The 21,801-nt window shown below is 33.1% G+C and overlaps 1 protein-coding gene across 1 annotated transcript; it reads right to left on the bottom strand.

The window, feature by feature from the left end:
• Positions 1-18,301: 18,301 nt before the first annotated feature.
• On the bottom strand, positions 18,302-21,482 carry LOC108912959. The gene is made up of 2 exons (XM_018718393.1): positions 21,404-21,482; positions 18,302-19,793 (listed from the first exon to the last, which is right to left on the bottom strand). The coding sequence occupies exon 2, from the start codon at positions 19,781-19,783 to the stop codon at positions 18,449-18,451; it is 1,335 nt and encodes a 444-aa protein (XP_018573909.1). The 5' UTR covers positions 19,784-19,793; positions 21,404-21,482; the 3' UTR covers positions 18,302-18,448.
• Between the last annotated feature and the right edge of the window lie 319 nt (positions 21,483-21,801).

Genomic DNA, 21,801 nt, shown 5'->3' with positions numbered 1-21,801 from the left:
ACGCTGTAATTTTTTTGATTTGAAATATTTTATTTTTCACCTTATTTTTACTTAATATCGAAAAAGCACTCTAATTTTCAATTGAAAATTCTCACGTCAAAATATCTGCATTTTAAAAACGTCGGTGGGCTTTTTCTTCGTTGAAATCTCTACTTTCTGATGGTGTAAAAAAATATACATTACTATGGTAAGTTTTCTCAGGAAATGCAAAGAAACGAAAAAAACTAGAATCCGAATTTTTTTTCTAATCATGTACAATTTTGAGCTATTTATTAAAATTTACATTTTAATTACTCGAAAAACGTTAAGATTCTTCTTTTCCAATGGGTTTCACCCTACTACATTTTTTTTCAATTTTTACCATTTTTGAAGGCTTAAGCACTGGTCTATAGTAGCAAACGGATTGTGCCATCATATAAAAAAAAAACAGTCTGTAGATATATTTACCATTAATTAATTTTTTATTAACATTTTTAAGCAAAAAACGCATTTTTTTAGTTTTTTGCTTATAAAACCTAAACTTACGAAGCAATTTGAATGCTATAAACAGACAATTTGTAGAGAATCGAAATACGAGTAAAACGAGAGGTCGATCGATCGGATAATTAGAAACGAAGAAAACCCGGGAAAACCAGAAAATTTAGTGTTTTTTAAAAAAATTCATTACTCCGTCATTTTTTAAGTTGTAGAGTTGACTGTATGCACAAAAGTAGTGAATTATACATACTTTAAGTGTGCATAAAGCAGCCGATGTCAGACCATTAGTTTTGGCACAATTGCAATTTGAACTTATTGGTGTACTATTTTGCAAAATTTCTGGATGCGTTGGAGGTGGTTTGATTTTAATTGTTCAACCGAATTTTAAAAGTAATTTCCCCATAAAATGATGCGAAATAGGTGGAACCTCCAAACATGCTCAAAAACGGCCGAACGCGCGTGGATAGTGGATATATAGGTATACAATTTTGAAAAACTGTTCTCGATAAAATTTTTTGCTATCTTATACGAAAGAGGAACTTTACTTATAGCTGTTTTACATTGACGACTTATTGATGAATAAATTCATGAAGTCGCTTCATCAAGAAATTGGACAAGTGTAATGCACCAAATCTGCTGTCAAATAACTTCATGAATTTATTCATCAAGTTCTTGACGAATTAGAGCATGTTCTAATTTTCGTCAATTTCTTCGTGAAGTTCGGAAGTACCAACCCAACAGATTTCCAGCCTCAGATCAGTAATGAGGTTATGTTATTGGAATATGTAAATAATTGTGTGGCGTCGTACTAGTTTTGCATTGTTTTTACTGATTTGTTACTTACAAAAACTAATATTTATATAATATGTGTCAGAACGGTACCGCTGTTGTATCACTACAATTATGAGTGGAAAGGTGACATTTTTGAAATTTATTTGCTTCTTTGATTCATTGGTAGAACTGATTCATACGTCAAAAAACTTGACAAAGTCTGTAGCAGTGTAAAACCACACTGTTTACCAATAAATTCGTGAATTAATTCATGAAGAACTTCGTCAATTTATTCATCAATAAATTGTCAATGTAAAACAGCTATTACATAGTAAATAATTTTTGAAATCCTGACAAGGCCTACTTAATTATTCAAAAATAAAAATATGTTACACATTATTTTGTAATCATCTAGGGCCCTATTGCTATTAAAAAGTGTTTAAAATGCCAACAAATTAGAAAACTATCTTTGATATTAACAGTTATGATGATTTGTGAACACCCTGTAGATATTAAATGTTGGAAATGGATTGATTTTTCCTTCTATAGTCTGTTATTGACTTCTAACGAGAAAATAAACATATTTTTTTTGTGTAGGTTAACACACTTAAAACAATATTTTTAACATTCATTGAAAATTAAAACAATTACAATTACAAACAATCGTATTCCATTTTTGAAATAACAATATGATCGTTTGCAATCAAATTTTAGCTACAGTTCCAAAGAAATAATGTAGTGCATTGACATCTGTACAAGTAAGGTTTTGAGAATGTTGGCACTTGATTATTTGATTAAAAAAAAAAAGAATCTGAGATTAGTACTCTAGGAAACACATATTATTGCCCCTAAAAAAATTGACTCCCCACTTGAAGTTACACCCTGGACTGTCTTTTGTAAAATATATGGCTAAATTTCATATTTCAAAAACAAAAGACCATAAGCCCATAGTCCATAGGAAAAAATCGTCTATTTTAATACCCTCTAAATTTTTTATACTGAATTTTGCAATATCCTGTGAATTAGTCGAAAAAATTCGTAGTTGAGATGAAATTCTTTTTTTTTTCGTTAATCTGCACAACTTGCAGCTGATGTTGTCCGTTGATTTTGTTCACTAGTTATAAAAATGGCATTTTTATCATTTTCTGCAAAATTAGCGATTAATGATAAAGATTTTAAAAATTATTGAAAATGCAAGCCCCACGTTCGGCGCCAAGCTACAGTTTTTTGTTTATGTGATTAGTCTTTGTCAAGGGTGATGATAGAACAGCAAGAATACTAAATATTTCTTTGAATATCTACATTTTTTGACAATTTCAATATATCTGGCACATGTTTCTGTACTAGTGATCTACGTAGCCCATAGAGTAGTTATTTAACGTTTACGCACTTAAGTTAGATATCTTGAATAGCTAGATTTCGGGTATGACTTCATTTGATAATATTTGTTAGAAAAAAATTTATTTGTTTGAATTAGCTTATAACGTCGAATATTATTGAATAGTATAATAAAAAATTTACTGTTTTTGTAGAATTATTTACTATTGCTGTTAAAAAGATCTTTTTCCTGATATCCTACTACAAATTTTATAATCGGATTTGTCGTTCAAAACATATCAGTAACTTTTGTTGAGGTTGCGATTGATTTTCTGGTCCCCTCTGCCGTTCCACAAACGTCATTTTCTCTCCCCGGAAACATTTCTAATTCGTCGCAGATACAGATCTCGAAACTTTATATTATCCGTCTTACATGTAGCTATTCATCGCGCCCCCCATCCAAATAAGTAATTAAAGTTTCCATCAGCCCTTCTGTTTTTCCTGGGGGAAGTTGTGCCATCCCCTGGATACGTCGTCGTACGGCCTTAATTAGATAATCTGTTTTATGCAACGGGGAATATATTTGTTATTCACCGCACAGGTGTAGTATACACCCCTGGGCCCTTGGAGGGTCTAACGATGTTTTTAGGGACGCGAAATTCATCAGAAAACAAGGAATAAAACATTGTTTAATGTTTGAAGTCGTAGTATCTAAAATGTTTATACTTAATTTTTTTCTCATTGGAAAAAATGTATTCTCTACACAATGACTAAACGATTGAAGATGATTACAAATCCTTATGTCTTATATCACATATCATTAATGTATTGAAGGTAATAAGTGTCAATAAATAAGAAATTTTGACACCATATTGAGATCTTTTCCTTAGAATTTCTTGGTATGTTTTATAAATGTACTCCAATACATAAATTTATGGGAGGAGTGGTAGAGAAATTTCGAAACTGCTAAATTTAGAAAAGAGTCAAATCTTCTAAAAAAACAACTGCATTTTTAAGGTCAAATTTATTTAATAAAAATAGTTTGAAGACGTAATTTTGACGTTACACGAATTTGAAAAAACCGTCAAGTTAACCAAATTTCTTTTGTCAATAGTTCCCTATTTTCCAATTAAATGAAACATGTTAATAAAATCAAATATTATTTAAAAAAATAAACTTTTTAGACCAGTCTTACAATTAGAGAAACTTTTATTTATTATTTTTCTAATTTGACCAAACCGGTTTGTTCAAAATAATTAAATGGTATGAAAGTTAATTTTGATGTCATCATTAAATTATTTTGATAGACCAATAATTGCATATATGAAAAATGTGTTATACAGGGTGTATCCTAAGTCTATGTCATAAATTAATGGGGTGATTCCTTGGGTCATTTTAGGCCCAAAAGCCTTAATAAACCAGAGCCCTAAAGTTTAAAAAAAATTTGTTCAATTATCTCTGAAGTTGTTAGACGTAGATTGACGAAACTTGGGGAAATGATGTAACTAATTAAAGCTAATAATTCGGAATGTTTCTATATAAATCTGTCAATCAGTGGAGGAGGTTCAGAGGTACTTTGTCATTAAAATCATCACAAAAACTACGCCACTAGATTTTTAGAAAAATAATAGGCGCGTTTAGTTCACTATTATGTTTTTAATAAAAAAGGTCTCTTGTATTTTCTTCACACAGTAAACCATTTTCGAGTTATAATTTTTTGTTCATATTTAATTTTAAAATAATTTCTAAGACCGATCGAAATAACTCATTTAGAGAAAAAAAAAAAAAAATGGTAACCAGACTTTTATAAGTGGAAAAGGTTGATAAATTGTGAAAAATTTAATCATTGGGATTTCTGACGAAAGTTGACGTCAAAAAAAAAGTTGTAGATCATGCAAAAATCTACAACTTTTATATAGGTCACTTTTTAAGACAACCTTAAAATTTCCGAGAAAAATGCGAAAAACGGTTTTTTTCTTATTTTTCGTTTTTTATTTCTCATTTCCGCAAAAATAATTTAATTTTGACGTAACTGGATGAAAGTATATCTTTCTGTCTTAAATAATCACAAATTTTTTTAGATAAAAAAATCAGGAAATTTCCGAGATATTCATTTTTTTCCGGTCTGAAACACTTTTTTTTAAAGAAAAATTCTACTTAGAAAAATTATCGTACAGAGTTCTGCCGGAGATCATTTTTTTCGTTTTGACATATACTTTTTGGTGAAATAAAAAAATCAGTTCAAAAACATGCTCAAAAATGTAAAAAAATAAAAAATGACTTGCAACAATGAATTTTTCAGTAATTGTCGATAATTTGTTTAAATTAAAAAAAAATCAAAAGCTGATTACACCGTTCAATATGATTATTTAAGACACAGAAAAGTATATTTTCACCAAGTTTCGTCAAAATTAAATTATTTTTGCGGAAATGAGAAATAAAAAACGAGAAATAAGAAAAAAACCTGTTTTTCGCATTTTTCTCGGAAATTTTTAGATTATCTTAAAAAGTTATCTCTATAAAAGTTGTAGATTTTTGCATGATCTACAACTTTTGTATTTGATACTTTTTTGTTTGACGTCAACTTTCGTCAGAAATCTCAATATCACAACCTTTCAACCACCCAAAAATAATATAAAGCAATAGTTATTTGTGCAATTATACGAAAATATTTTTTATATCATTACAAATGTGACAACTTCTTGGCACAAAATGGAGGATGACAAAAATATATTAATTTTTTACAAAACCTTTTCTTCCGTGCTATAATAAATATCTAGATCTTGGAAAGACAGTCACTCTGTATACTTACTCAGTTAGATACTAAATCTTTTTAAGAACTATTGCTCTACAAATATTGACTAAATCCTAAATAATCACGCAACCCATTTAGGATATCTCCAATATTTGCGGAACAATGGTTTAATTTTTTTATCTCAATAATTAATGCCCTTATTTATAGTGAAAATTGGGTCTAACCGGTTTTTGCAGTAATCCCACGATTTATAGTTATAAATCTGCCTCTGCCCTTAATATTATCGCTAATCCCACCTAATACGTCAAAAATAAAATTCCAGCAAAAAATATTTTAGGAGGTATCTAGTTATATCACTATCATCACCAAAAGTGAAACAAACCACATCTATCAGACAAAGCTAGTAAGATTTGATTATGTCCTACAGCTGTGACAATGTCGCTTTTATCCGTTGGATTTCATCTCCCGAAGAAGCATTTTGATTTTTTTTCTGTATGCAAATATATCTCGGAACAATCAGTTTTTGCAAACCGAGACATTGCTTTGTTGTTTCAGCAGAACGGGATCCCAAAGTGCCGCAATCCGAAAACTAAGCCCAAGTTCCTAGTCGTTTCGCAGGGATCAAGGGAGATAGGGGTGGCTTATCCCTTCGCGCGATGTTATGCGGGTCTGGATTCAAAGAGGCTGATGCCGGACTAGAAAGGAAATCGGTTGTCGTTATAATTATTGCTAAATTAGGGTTGATGAGTTGAGCGTAACGTCAGCGTTTGAGAGAAGCTGCATTGTTTGGTTTAACTTTAAAAGCAGTAAGAGATTGTTTGTTTGCATCTAGAAATATACGCTGAGGGAAAGTGGCCAATATGAAAGTTTTGCTAAGATAATTATGATTTTATTAATAGACCGTACCATATTATTAAGAATAATAAAATTACTGGAAAACAGCAGCATCTTTATAGCAATAGATAAACTGTTTCTAATACCGTTTTTTTACTATTTTTCCTCTGTTTATTTGGTGTTTTGACACCTGTGAAGAAAATAATAAACAAACCCTTGCTTCGAAAAGTCAGTACGCCAAATAATTTGTGCACATTGACATGAAGAATTTCTCAATTTTTTTACTAGATCGATTATTGATCTTATGTACTTTGGACATAAGTGCCAAAAAAATGTCTTCTTCATGACCTTAAATATCGCGAAGTTATATATTTGAAATAGAATAATATTGACTTTTATAGTAATTAATAAATTATAATTATATCAATGTTACTGAGCATGCGGCATTGGTGATAATTTCATGTAAGCGAAGTAGCTTTGCAAAAGGATATCATTCAAGAAAAGTTTGGTGTTTGGTTATGGTTACGTGTATGTCAACATGGTGATTTCTTGCTTTCTTTCTCCTAGGTTTTGTAAAAATTTTTGATATAATATTATTATCAAGCCTAAAGACCAGTTTTGAGTACAATTTTTGTGTACTTTGAAGAAAAGAAGCTCATCGAAAAGGGAGAAAATTCTGTTTTTTCGGGTTATGTCCCAAAAATGCTTTATGATGATGAACTTTCAGTTATCAGAAACATATCCAAATGCACTTGTATGTACCTGTCCTAAAGGATTAGATACATGTCGTCGCATGGCAGCTTTTGCTGACACCAATTTGTCTACTACAGATTTGTTCTTATTAAATCCAAAACAACATAAAATAGCAAAAAATTAAGCCGCAAATGATCCGCACGAAATGGTGTACGATATGACTTGTTTTAAAGTACAAATTTATTTCAATATTGTTTGTGTGCATTTAAAATTTTGTGTAATATTATAAAAAAAACATGTACATATACGAATCAAGAAAGATGAGATTTGGCAATTACGCATGCGTAGCTCACGCTGGCGACTAATGCACGCCGTTGTTTGAAGCCACACTAGCCTGTCCAGCGGCTAGGTATGAAAATTACAAGAATAGGTGTATCCTGAATTGACCATTTGAGAAAATAAACATAAATATGACCCTAATTCAAAGTTACATCTTGTACATTATAGAATTTTGGATATGTATACTACTGGTATGTGTACATATAACATAATTCATTTATATTTACTTCTTAAAGTAAATAACATTCTTCCCGTGCATTATGATTATATTCAAATGACCCAAATATTCTCAGTTAAAATATACATTGTGTGATTTAATAAATTCCAAGAGAGCTACCTACAAGATAACGATTTTACTTAGTATTTGTCTTAATTTCTGTTTATTGTACAGTCTAAATATAATCTCGATTGTTTCGGTGATTTGTTTGCGAAAATAAGGGCATTCTGTAGATTTAAATTAGCGTCTAGGGAGCTATTAACTCCTATAATTAAAAGCGCTCCTCCTCGGCATCGCATATTTACTGTAATTTCATGTGATTATTAATTTTTCGCCGGCGCACTTTAATTAAATTCAGATATAATGATATGTTTTAATTAAAATATAACGAAGCTGTGTGAAATTGCCTCTAACTTTTCGTAATTGTATTTACGGTAGTTGCTGAAATAGCGGACAACGAAATAAAATTAATATTTTATTTCGTTGTCCGCTATTTTCTTCGGAAGCCGGGGCAAATGTTTTTATAAAATGTTTGTTGCCCGAGGCCAATGCAGTGCATATCGTAACGATCTCAGCAACAGTTATTGGGTTGACGGTAGTAAAAGCAGAGCAGAGCGATAATTTAAACTTGGTAATATTAATTCATCTAGTCCTCAAATAAAACGTGACTAAAGCTTATTTACTTACGATAAATGTCAGTAACCTAGCGTTTTAAATAATTAAGTAATAATAAATGTGTTTTACGAAATAATGACTTGGATATTACTTGGAACTTTTACGGAATAACATAACGAACACAAGGAAATGTGAGAATTGTTGCTTTAAAAATTAAAATAATATTCTCACATCTTACTACATACCTACGGGAGATAGGTGCGGAGGCCGAGATAGAGATAGATATAGATTTATAGGTCGAGATAGAGATAGAGATGGGGATAGAGATAGAGATAGATATGAAGATAGAGATAGAGATAGAGAGATAGTTTGGCACACTTGACACATAAGTTCTTGGTGGGAGTTTGAGACGATAATTTTTAAAGTGAATTTATACAATTATTTTTCATTCAAATTAAGGATTTGAAACAGAAATGCTTCCATTATTGTTGTTAGCAATGGTAGGAAAACCGCAAAATGCATTTATGTGAAAGATACTGCCCGTTGTTTCAAACCTCATTTTTTCATAACAAAACGCATTTGATTATATTTAAAAAAGAACGCTTGTACCTTGTTTGTCAACAAGAGGACTCCCTCTTTTATCGCGAATCGATCAATCATGCAGCTAAGAAACAAATCTGTTGAACTGATACGGCATATTGTTTGTTTACTTTTCCTTTTTTAGACAACGTGTCGTAATACCCACATATTTTTGTCTTTCCAATTTCAATAATTTTTAAGTATTACTTAAGTGTTTCTTATCAATAAGCAAATACGGTTATTAATACTTCTATACAGAGTGAACCTTCAAAGTGTACATGTATAAATATTTTAAGTCCAGAGAAAGCTATTTTTCAAAATAACAAGTGTTTTTTTAATTTTAAAATACGTCCCTTTATATGTACGTTTTGAGTACTGCCTTTTACGTGAAATGTAACTCTGGCTGACAAAAAAAAAGTTTTTAGATCAGACCCGATTTTTCCAATGTACTTTGATATTCTGAAAACGAATTTCAGGATTAGAAAAAATTCTAACGCAAGAGTTTTCCACTAATCCCCTTCAAATCCGCGATATTTCAGGTTTTCTGGCATTTTTTGGGTAACCTCATGCCACTCATCAATATTTGTGTGATATGAATTCTGATTTTCAAAGTTTTTGATATAAAAGACTTCGTATCAAAGGTTGAGGCACAGATTTCCAAGCTATGGAGATAGATTGTCAATATAGACCAGCAGTTCAAGCGTTCTGCAGTTGAAGAAGGAACTTATTGATTGTTTTTTTTTTCAAGTTTCTGATGGGTAATCTGTCATTACATCGATGATCTGTCTGTTAAATGTCAATAGATTGTCAAATAACGGATCAGTGACTATTTATATCATCATTCTGGGCGAAAATTGCGTTGTCTCATTTCTAAGTTGGCAGACCAACAGATGAAACGTTCCCCCCATAAGAGGCTTCAAACTTGTTGAACCTACCTGTCTTTGTTGTTGTTCTACAAAGATAACAATCCTCATGTGAAAGAGGATTTCCCCAAATTATCGGAGATTGATAATTGACTGTATCAACATATCTCGAATTCCATCTTTCAAGCGATTTGAAGCAGGCTTGGCAAATGGAACTTGGAATCCATTTGTGTGAAAGTTCTTAGCTGGAATTATTAAAACAGTTTCCTCCACCTCCAATGCATTGCGGTTGCTTGATGAGGACCGGTGGAAGCTCGCTCTCCCACTTCTATTCCTATACTTTCTGGATATCCGAGACCGGTCGCGTAAGATTTCCTTCCTCTTGAACCATCTATTCTAGGTTTTTATTATGGGAACCTGCCCATAAGTGAATATTAGTCCCTCTGAAACCCCAAGGCCACGACAAGGCAGTCACTATCTTGGGGAATAACCTATGTTATAAGCACGTGGACATAATATCACCGAATAGAAATTGATGGCAGTGGAAATAGGAAAACAAGATGTTGTGACCACCCTATCTATATTGACAGTCAATTGACAACTGATGATATTCCATAGCTTGAAAATCTGTACTTCAACCTTTCATACGCAGTCTCTTAGGTCAAAAACTTTGAAAACCAGAATACTGTTCATACCACACAAGTCTTGATGAGTGGCATGAGGTTACCCAAAAAATTCCAAAAAACCTGAAATATCGCGCATTTGAATTTTTTCTAACCCTGAAATTCATTTTCATAACATCAAAATACATAGAAAAAACTGAGTCTGATCCATAGACCTAGTAAACTATGGACTGGCCCTAGAAAGAGAGGTCAAACGCGCTGATGTGTGCAAGGCAGATGAAGCTAGTGCAGGCAAATACCGGTATAACAAATAATGGTACACGGTTATACTGGTACCAGATGTTAAATAATAAGTGGAGAAAAAATAAAATTTCGTTGGTAGAAAATAGATTATGATGGTACCAACTTGTTTATACTTCTCGCAACTTTCTGAAAATAATGACCAAGTAGATTTGTCTGATCTCTGATGATAACATTGAGATTATTTTCAAAGCAGCGGGTTCAACGACGACTTTCTCGTTTACCGCAACCATTGAAATTTCAAATTTCGATGATGGTGCATTTTCAAACGATTTATAACCTGACATTTTTATTTAAAATGTTATGAAAATTGTATTTAAAATTTCTTGATGAATGTCATACAAAAAATTTTAGTATTTAAATTATACTAAAAAATGTGACAATTTTACAATTTTTCATATTGCACTAAATTCTACATAGTGTAGATATAATCTTTTGTATTGAGGTGTATAAAATTTTATGTTTTAACCTTGGGTTATTGAGTTAATGTATTTGTTGATTTGTTATATTCACGGACGGTCTTTTACTTTCAAGTACTTTTAAGTTTAGTTAATATTTTTAGTTTAAGGCTAGGATGGTCAAAAAAAATGATCCAATATCAAACGTTAGGCCAGAGGTATAGGTTTAAATAAAACATAGGACATTTGAGTTTGTCAAAAACGTAACTTTATATTTTATAGGAAGCAGTAGCCGATTATCCCGAGAAGGAAAGTGATCTCGCCACAGTTAAGGCGAAGGTTGTTTCAACAGAAACTTTAAAAATCAGCAGTGGCAGCGACGTCGATCTCCATAAATAAAGATTTTATAGCATATCCATTTAGTTTGCCTTCCAAATTCCGCCATGAAAGAATCGTAAATTACGTGCCAATATAATAAAAGCATCGGCGTCCGATGTATGCCCTTAACGGGCCGTCCCACTTTCATATTTAAATTTCATATCCGATCGGTTATGAGCCCTGCTCTCCAGCTTAATGAAACAAGAGTAGTTGGCGTCTGAATGGAATTTTCATTAAGGCGGAACTGTTATGGCTGCCAAGTTCGAGGGAAAAAACTGGAAAGTAGTAACGGAGGATTTAATTCAATGTACCCGGGGATGGCTTGGAGGAATATGCCTGTTATTCTTTAACGACATCAAAGCTCCTCGTAAGCGATGTCTGGATCTAATCGGATTGAGATACTCGAGCACATTTGTACGTTGTATCGTACGGTTTTTTTAATGGAAAACTCCAAAGAACTACTCCGAAACAGTAATAGATAAAGGCTTAAAGGAAATGGATCTCGAGGATCTTTTGTTAATCAAAAAATAATTTGTTATTGATACAAAAAAAAATTTCAGCTCTGTGTTAGCTATATCTTGTTATATAAATTGAAATACCGTATCGTCTTACGAAGTATGATATTGGTTTTGATATCAAAAACACGCTTGTAGTAAAAATTGTAATACTAATTCACTCATCATATTGTCACATCTTACATGAAAGTGGGAGTATGTATGTATGTATGTATGTATGTATGTATGTATGTATGTATGTATGTATGTATGTATGTATGTATGTATGTATGTATGTATGTATGTATGTATGTATGTATGTATGTATGTATGTATGTATGTATGTATGTATGTATGTATGTATGTATGTATGTATGTATGTATGTATGTATGTATGTATGTATGTATGTATGTATGTATGTATGTATGTATGTATGTATGTATGTATGTATGTATGTATGTATGTATGTATGTATGTATGTATGTATGTATGTATGTATGTATGTATGTATGTATGTATGTATGTATGTATGTATGTATGTATGTATGTATGTATGTATGTATGTATGTATGTATGTATGTATGTATGTATGTATGTATGTATGTATGTATGTATGTATGTATGTATGTATGTATGTATGTATGTATGTATGTATGTATGTATGTATGTATGTATGTATGTATGTATGTATGTATGTATGTATGTATGTATGTATGTATGTATGTATGTATGTATGTATGTATGTATGTATGTATGTATGTATGTATGTATGTATGTATGTATGTATGTATGTATGTATGTATGTATGTATGTATGTATGTATGTATGTATGTATGTATGTATGTATGTCGGAGGGTGGTGGAATTGTTTTTCCACCGCGGCACTTAGGTCTTATTAGGCCCCTTGTACACTCTCCTTCATTACTCGAGTACTTTTCTTCAAACCATCCTATTTACTACATGGGTGGCTTGGTGGCAAAGTCTCGTACAGTTTATGTATGATAGCATGGTCTTGAGTTATAGAGATTTTCTTTGCTCTGTTCTCATTACCATTTATCGGAGACCACACGCATGCGGAAAATGTTGCGCGACCCAAGTCTATGGTAGACTGCCACAGCTACGTCCCCGAGCTTGCTTTAGGTCAGCCATCTAAATTCCAGCCTGCGTCCGTGATGCTTACCTCGGCAGATCGAAATCCACCGGCCAAGACACCCAGTTAGGCGGTCCTCAAAGTGGGAGTTATTTCTGTTTTAGTGCTTAAACTTGTTCATAATGATCCTGGTATTAGCACGAGAAGAATTTCTGTACTTACTGGACAAAGTAGGATGGCTACTCAAGACACTTTGCGAGAAAATGGATTACATCCCTGTCACTACCAAGCAGTACAAGAACTTGTCCCCACGGATCTTCCCTAAAGAGTTCGGCCTTTGGGAATGGAGGAGCAATCATTTGGATACTCTTTCAAGAACCCTTCTCTGTGACGAAGCTACGTTTATAAGAGATGAAATCAACAATTTCCACAACGATCGTGTGTGGTCAATCGAAAACCTTCATGTTATTTGAGAAATTCATTTTCAGAGAGGATTCCCGTAAATGTTTGGGCTGGAATAATTAATAATGAAGTTATCGGACCACATTTCTTCGATGGAAATTTGAACAGTGAGATATACCGGGGTTTTTTGGAGAACGATCTACCTCTACTACTTCAGGACATTCCTCTTCAAATAAGGACGATGAAGAGGTGTCACCAATTTGCTCAATGAAAATGGCGATGTTTCGCATTGTATTAGCTATGTCCTGTCCAAATTTTATTCTCTCTTGGTTTCGTATATTTTCAGCCATGAAAATTGAATAATTTCAAATATTTCGAATTTTCACCACCAATAACGGCAGTAACAGTATTTTTAACATTAAGGCGATGTTTCACATTGTATTAGCTATGCCCTGTCCAAATTTTGTTCGTGCAACTCTCTTGGTTTCGACAATGCCTATATATGTTTTCAGCCACGAAAATTGAATAATTTCAAATATTTCGAATTTTCCCCACCAAGAACGGCGGTGACAGCATTTTTAACATTAAGGAGATGTTTTGCATTGTATTAGCCATGGCCTGTCCAAATTTTGTTCTTGTAACTCACTTGGTTTCGACAATGCCAGCGAGAATTGAACAATATGGAGAACTACAACTGGAAACGAGAGCTTCCACAGTCGATTGAGTTATGCATTGCACAAGGCGTTAGTAACATTGTGTAGCTTTAATAATTTCACTGTCAATACGCTTTTATTAAAATAAACCACATTTTTTTTCTAAGCTCTCTAGTCCCAACAATTTACTCGAGCAGCTACCCATACGACCAAGCAACTTCAACCCAAGATATTTCAAGAACCATTGGGAATTCGGGAAAAATGGATAGAATCAGTTTTGCTTAAAATTGGTCATGGAATCCATGCGACCGCCCTGTACAGTTTCCTTCAACTGATTTAAAAGATTATATTGGAAAAAATAGTTCTATATTCTGTTTTGTGTGATATGAAATTGCAACTAAAATACTCGATTTCTAGTCTTAATCGGGTTTTGTAAATGTAATTAGAAAAGTATTATTTAAAACATCCAAAGTATATATACAACTATTAATTCTTTTATTTACTATTGCTCATAGAGACTGCAACAAACTAGTGTGCTATGCACCCCACAATGCACCTGTGTAATTAATGTTATCTAACCGCTGGTCATTGAAAATGGATCACAGTGTACGTTGGGAATATCACGCATTTAGAAGATGAATTAGAAAATCCTAACAACTATGAATTGATTAATTCGCCAGGATTTATAAGACTGTGGGCTTTCGATTTTAATTAAGTTCAATTTGTATATCGAACAAATTCGAAATACCCAGGAATACAGGAAAGGTAACGAAGCAAATAAATTACTGATAAGGCTCAAGGAGTGGCTGTAATCTTGGTTGTATATAAAGAGAAACGGAGAATATTCTCCGGACAGCTTTATCGGGGAGCCGTAATTTATCGGGAAAATCCAAATATATTATTAACGAGTGCTCTTAGAGGCAACTTGGCTGTTTATGGACTTACGGGGAGCTTTGTTGATGACAGACGAACGGCGTTCTGCAGAAATGAAGAGTTATAAGCCGAGGGGAGAGGTAATTTTCAGTTATCTGTAAGCCGCTAGGGGTGTTAAAATGAGCAGGAGGAAATCAGAAACTAATACAGGATCTTCGAAGGGAGAAGTAGATGGGGAATGTTGGAAACGCGTTTTTCAGACATGCCAATTTGTTTAAAGATCCAACAGTAATTTTATTTATTTGTGACGTACACTGTCCTATAGGACATTCAATTATAGAGCACATGTAAATTAATATACAATTTTCGTGTGAAGAGTTGTGGCAAAGAATACAAATCGCTGCCAACGAAGTCAAACGCAATCCCAATATGTTGTTTCAAACTCGAAGATCTCTCAGGAAACGTTGTGTAAAGTGTGTAAATGTCAACGGTGGATTCTTCGAACACTGACTTTAAATCATTATTACGAATTTCATTTGTTTTATTGTTAATTGTTGTAATAAAATATAGTTTCACAAATTTTCAAGTTCCTAATCTACTTATTTTCAGAATAATCGCAAAAAAAAACGATTTAAAATTTTAACTTTCAACACCCTGTATTTCCGAAACTATCAACTTTCGGATAAGGCATGTTTGCGCCAATGGTCACCATTTCACATGTAGTATCTTCAGCTTTCGACTTTTCCATTGTTAATGAATCACCCTGTACAGTAATAGATACAATATCACCATGCAATGAAAAAATTAACATCGAGTAAAGGTTGAACAATTTAGGATAATGTTATTATTGTTAATGACAGAGAGATAGTTGTCTCGAAATATAAAATTACAGACCATATCAAAGGACTACAGTAGCGTAATGTTTTTGAAATGATCATTTTTAAAAACCAAAGAAATATTTGCAAAGTGCAACATTATAGATAAAATATTGCACATAATACTTGTGGTAACTGGATTTTTGAAGTATATTCTAATTTGAACCGGACTGATGACTCGAACGGTAATAGTAAAGTATTGACATTATTGACAGCTAATACACGATTTGCAAAAGAGCCTTTAGGACCGAAAATTACATCAAAACCTTTAAGTCTGTCACACTTTTGTATATCCTCGTTGTTAAGAAGATAACTGATATTACAAGAATATTCTGTTTACTAATAGCGATTTCCGTTGAGAAAACTGATGCACACTGAGTGCACCATTGACGTTCCATTGGTCAAGTCGGTGCAAAATTTCAAATTCCATTGGAAAACTAGAGCAACAGTTCTTGCTCTGAGTGCATATTATTTCGCACGAGGTCTTGGAGCTGGTGCCGGTGTCAGTGCAAGAAAAAATTGCGGTAAATATAGACAAAGTTGTTGCTTCATTATTATCGTTTTTATCAAGTAGTAGTAGTGATGATGATGAAATGTATATTATACCAGTTATACGCAAACAACTGCCAAAAGTGAAAGGATTAATTGAAAATGTCTTCTACAAACTTGATGACCAAGTAGGTCTCCTTAATGTCGTGTGTAGTAGTTAATTTGTGAGGTAGGTAATCATTTTTTAAATAACCAATGCATTTGATTATTAAAATTTTAGTTTAAAAAATATATAAGGCTAGAACGGAATACCACAAATATATTAATTGAACGTTTCCAACAGTCCCAATACTACCCCAAAAATGTGCAACATGGTGGTCGAACACAAATTTCCGTTTCGTCTACAGGAATACACAATGTAACTTCCTCGTCGTTTATTTCAAATTTCAAAATTAATTCTTGGTTCATTGTAACTACCTTCTTTGAAAAACTTCAACTGGTCAACTGTTACTTTGATTGAATAAAAATCGAAACATAAACATAACCTATAATGTCAGAAACCCAGGCAAAAATTGTCATTCCGTTGAGATTGCACCAGAGCATATTTCTCATACAACCAGTGGAGTGTCAGTGCTGCCCGAGTGCAGCCCCAGTTTTCCCCAATGAAAATCGCTATAAAACTCTTGTATCATTTGCTTAGATTAAGTGGAAATTAAATTACACACCAGGACATTAAAGATTTTTGAAGTTTAATTAAGTCATTATTACCGCAAACCGAAGTAATTCATTTTAAATCATTATTCCTACACAACATAATTTATACGTAATATTATTAATGTAAACATTAAAAAAGCAATGGTCTTAATATAGATCATTGAGGCACCTCAAAAGAAGCAACAATTTTGATGGATGTATGTAAAGCTCCAGAATCATTCTGGATGCAGATGCTGATGAAGTTTCTTTAATTCTGTCCTTTAGAAGCAAGAACTCCTATCACATATTGCGTAATAAATTAATTATTGCATTTAAACGTACTGAACTAAAACCGTGTTGATGGAAACGTACCTGTTATCTAACTTGAAATGAAATTGAATAGAGGATTGCAAAAATTTACCAATGTTATTTGATATTACAACTGATTTATAATTACAAATATTATGTATATCATTTGGATCGGGCAAATTTTTAATACAAAAACTGAAAATTTTATATAAGGTAAAGTTTTAAGAAGAAATTATGAAGAATATAAGTTACTAGGTACCATATTAACGATGAAATTTAAGTATTACAGGTTGCTCTATACTTAATTGATCATGTGAATACTCGTAATACAATTATTTACCTCATATCATTGTTACTATCGTTCACATCTAAATATAATTGCCTATTCTAATTTATTTCATTAATTTAAATATAAAGGGGATATCAATCTTATCTCGAATTATTCCAGTTATAAATAGCAATGTTGTAACCTACGAGTATATCTCTTATTTAATTATATCGATATAAAATTATAAATATGACTTCAATAAAAATTTATTTGTTTATAGCCTAATACAGACTATTAAAATTAAAGAACAAAATTACAATACCTAATCTCATTTTCCTATAAATATTAGCTGACTTCATACATTTTAGATGTTTCAATATACATAATTAATGTACTTAAGTAGTCTTTATTGCTAGTTGTTTTAAGAAATACTCGTAAGGTAAAACAAAAATAACGTGCTTTATCGTTATTTCTATTTATGTTTTAATAAAGGGTACTATGACGTTATGTCTGTAATACGATAAAAAGGTTGTGTAAAAGTTCAGGAAAATAATAAATGTTACATTGAAGTTTATGCTATAAAATTTTATTAGAACCAAACTGTATAGACAAAGCTAAATATTTACGTTCAAAATTAAACAGTCGAACCTTAGCAGAACTTTTCATTTCTTCTAGAAAATATTTTATTTTTAATAAATATGAATAATACTTTAAAAGAATCACATTAAAAAAATATACAAAGAAAAAGTTACCACTGTCTTAAGCTGCCTGTGCTACTGTTATATAGGGTAGGAAAGTACCGATGGTCTATCAGAAGTTACGTGAGAGCGATAAAGTAAGCCATAGAAATCCATGCGATAGAGAAGGATGGCTATAATGAAGACTTCTCTTAGTCACCGCCCGTTTCGCCCTTCCACAAATAAGATCCACTTCTTATTTGTGGAAGGGCGAAATGGGCGTTGACTATTAGACGCCTTCATTATAGCCATCCTTGTCTATCACATGGATTTCTATGGCTTACTTTATCGCTCTCACGTAACTTCTGATAGACCATCTAGACTTTCCTACACTGTATGTTTTTGCACTTCAGTGACAGCTTAAACACTAATAAATTACGATTCTAATTGTTTAAACCGCTTCAATTTAACACGTAATAGTAAGTACAGCATTTTTAGACTTTAACTTCAGTCTTTTAAGTTCTTGAAAGCTCATTCGTACGCTGTACGTATTTTCGATATGCCTCAGCAGCAGAGGTTTCTTCAGTTTGCCTTCTTTAAATTTCAATTCGCAGAAAAACCTCCTCTCTTTGGGCCCGCAGAAAACGGCTTCCCATAGAACATTATCGGGGAAATATTTTACGTAACAGTAAAATATTCCTTTCTCCTCGTTCACCAAAAACGCTTCTGAGGTGTTCTGGAAGAACATTATAAAAGCTTCGAGGATTTTCGTGCTGCCATGTATCAATTTGAGATGTTTGCTCAAGCCCTTGAATTGTCCCACGAAGCTGCATTCATCCATGGGACATTTATAATCGCAGAAAGCGCAGCTAGCTTCGTGTTCATTAAGGTCGCTGTAGATGAGCTTTTGGGGACATCCCCCTTTCTTATACTTGCACGGGTGCAAGTACTTATTGTATTTTCCTTCTAGTTCTGTGTTCCTTTCGTCAGTTATATCTTCCATGCAGACTTTGCAGATCCCGCTCTTGCATTTTAAGCAGAAACTGTGACCACAAGGACAGAGAAATATCGGAGGCACCAATATTATTCCACAGTTGGTACAGTTTAAGTCCGAGTCACTTTCTAGGATAGCCCCTAAGCTTAGGTTGCTACTCGCCCTTTTGAGGATGTTCCTCCTCTTTATTTCTTCGTAGTTTATAGTTTTCGATCGCACAAGCGACACTTCGTTGACCTCACTTTCATTACCTTGGCTTGGGAAGCTTTTTCGCTTTCCTTCGTCCAAGCTTCTCTTCCTAGGAATGGGCATGTGGAGAAAATCAAAAGTGTCGTGGTGTAGGTCGTCCTCAAGGAAGACCCCATCGTCGGAACTGTTGCTGCCGAAACCTTTGGTTATGTTAAAAGTGCAGTGGAGGTGTTCAACTTCATTGTAGACCTCTTCTAGAGATTCTAGTTTAATTTCCAAACTTCCTTGTTCGGATACCGACACGTATTCCTGACTTACGAGTTGATCTCCGGATCTTAGATTGACCGTGTAGGATATCTTAGCTGCTAACTTCTCAGGGCCCAAGTATCTTAAATATATAACTAAAACGTTATCGTATATCTTCGTTTGACCGAGGTAAACCTCGTCGTCGATGAAGAACAGCCTGTTCTCGGAAGGAGTCTTCAGGTCTATCTTGATGGTGTTGGTGAAGAAGAGTAGATCATCGTGCTCCTTCTCGAAATGGTCCAAGATGTCTGAGGAATTGCCCTCCCAAGAGCAAGCGTACTTTCTATCCACCGGGCACAGATAGATCACCATGGTTCATTTTCTGAAAACATACATACTTTTAGATTGACGTCAAGTTTAGCTAGAGACATTTTAAAGTAGATCTGTCATCGCTGATTCAAGGCTTAGTCGAGTTATCTCTGATAAAAGGGGATTAAGCGATTAAAAGTAAAATAAACAATGAAGATTATCATATTATTATACTGCCAAAAATCTTGTTCACGATAATAATTTATGACAAAATTTCAGTCAAAATAAATTGTAACGTTAAAATATTACTCCTGTCAGTGTTCTATTGTAGTGGCAAAAGATAATTATACAAAGTAGGTAATCCATTGTCTGTTCTATTACCGTTGATAAATTAATAATTACAATAACAAGCAATTTACTTGATAAATCTAGTGCAAAGAGAAACGATCGAAGCTTTCAAAAGCACTGAACTATCAAAGAACTTTTACGATTTCAGTTTGAATCGAGCTCAAGTTTGATTTCCCGTAAATGCAATTCAATGGTAGCTCTAGCTACATGTGTGTAAAATCAGTGTCCTAGCAAATTGTTATCAGGAAGATTACAACATGCTAAATCACAGGATTTATAGTCGGTACATTTTTCTATAGCTGCGAATAAATCCCCCCACTTGCAATCAGTCCGTGGATGGATATAAATTACAGGAAGGTTCGGTTTTCAATCAATATTTTATTGTATATTCGCGATGTAGAGAGTAATCGTTAAAACGTTATATATAAAAGGGGTATAAAAATTAGAGACAATTATGTAGACTTCTTTTATCACTATCAATAGTGAAACCAATTTTCAAGTCACTTTTGTAGATAACTAAATAACATGTAGTTTTAGATATTGACCAACAAGTTCAGTTAATTTTGGAGCTTAATCTTAGAAGGGGCGCTCAAAGGTTTTGGGGACACTGAAACAGAAATAATCCTGGTATCAAACAGAAAAAGTACAACTTTGCTTATAATACAACAGATTATTTCACCAATTGTGGTTTTATTATCAGTACAACTTTTAAAAGTGTCAGATTTCCATTATCTGAAGTAAATAAACTAATTGGAAACAGTATTTAGATAAATATTAATTGTGGGGCCAATTCGTTATGCGCAGGGTTATCTTTGCCAATATTTTAAACAAAAGTGATCTTTGTCAATACAGATACATCTTTAATAATGATACGGCCCCGAATTCTTTGTTACAATGTCAGAATAAACTGAAACATGTTGAAGGTAGCAGATGATGAACACATTAAAAAAAATTAAGTGGTTGATAAGGTTACTGATGGTTATGTAAAGCAATCAGAAATGTTTGTTTTAGATAAAGGAGCAAATAGACACTGCTATTTTAGCAAAATAGATAACCAATATTTACTTTATTGATTGAGTTTAGGATACCACGTTCATAATATTTTAAATGATTGGTCTCAAGTAAATTTTGGAGTCAAATCTACACAAAAGAATTTTTGGTGTTTGTTAAAACGTCTATTAGAATCAGAACATCCTGTGTAGTGCGCCTGTGGTATTTACCATGTTTTGTGTGTACAATGGCTTCCTATGAAGCAGATACCATCCGAAAACACATTTTTACTTATCAACAACTGCCCCCGTTCCGAATATTTGTGACTGATGAAATGGTACTTACATATGCGACGCACAGCCACTCACAAATATTCTGACATTCCGAACAACTGTGTTCCAGGACGGTGAGCACAAAAACTGATAAGGCATTATTATGCCGAAGCCGAGATAACTTTTTATCGCTGATAATAAATAATTAAGTACTAAATAGGCACACACGTACGCGCAAAACATTGTTTGACGAGCCATCACAGTCGATGATAAAATAATAAGCCGCAGGTAGTTGATAACAGAGCTGGAAGGCGTGACGTTTTTTTATTCGGTGTGATTTGCTCTGTTTTCGATGGGACAGGAGCAAGTGGGCGATTTTACATTAGCTTTTGCAGCCCTAGTAAATATTTTATTTGCTGCCGCTTTAAATATATTATTCGCACAGAAAAACATTCAGTCACAGGTATCGGC

This window comes from Anoplophora glabripennis, unplaced genomic scaffold, assembly GCF_000390285.2.
Source record: "Anoplophora glabripennis isolate ALB-LARVAE unplaced genomic scaffold, Agla_2.0 scaffold30, whole genome shotgun sequence".
Lineage (NCBI taxonomy): Eukaryota > Metazoa > Arthropoda > Insecta > Coleoptera > Cerambycidae > Anoplophora > Anoplophora glabripennis.
Note: the sequence above shows the minus strand (reverse complement) of the source record. Positions and strands in the feature narration are given on the sequence as shown.

Bases quoted from the DNA above. Each gene is read 5' to 3' on its own strand.
- LOC108912959 (XM_018718393.1), bottom strand. From the start codon at position 19,783: ATGGTGATCTATCTGTGCCCGGTGGATAGAAAGTACGCTTGCTCTTGG.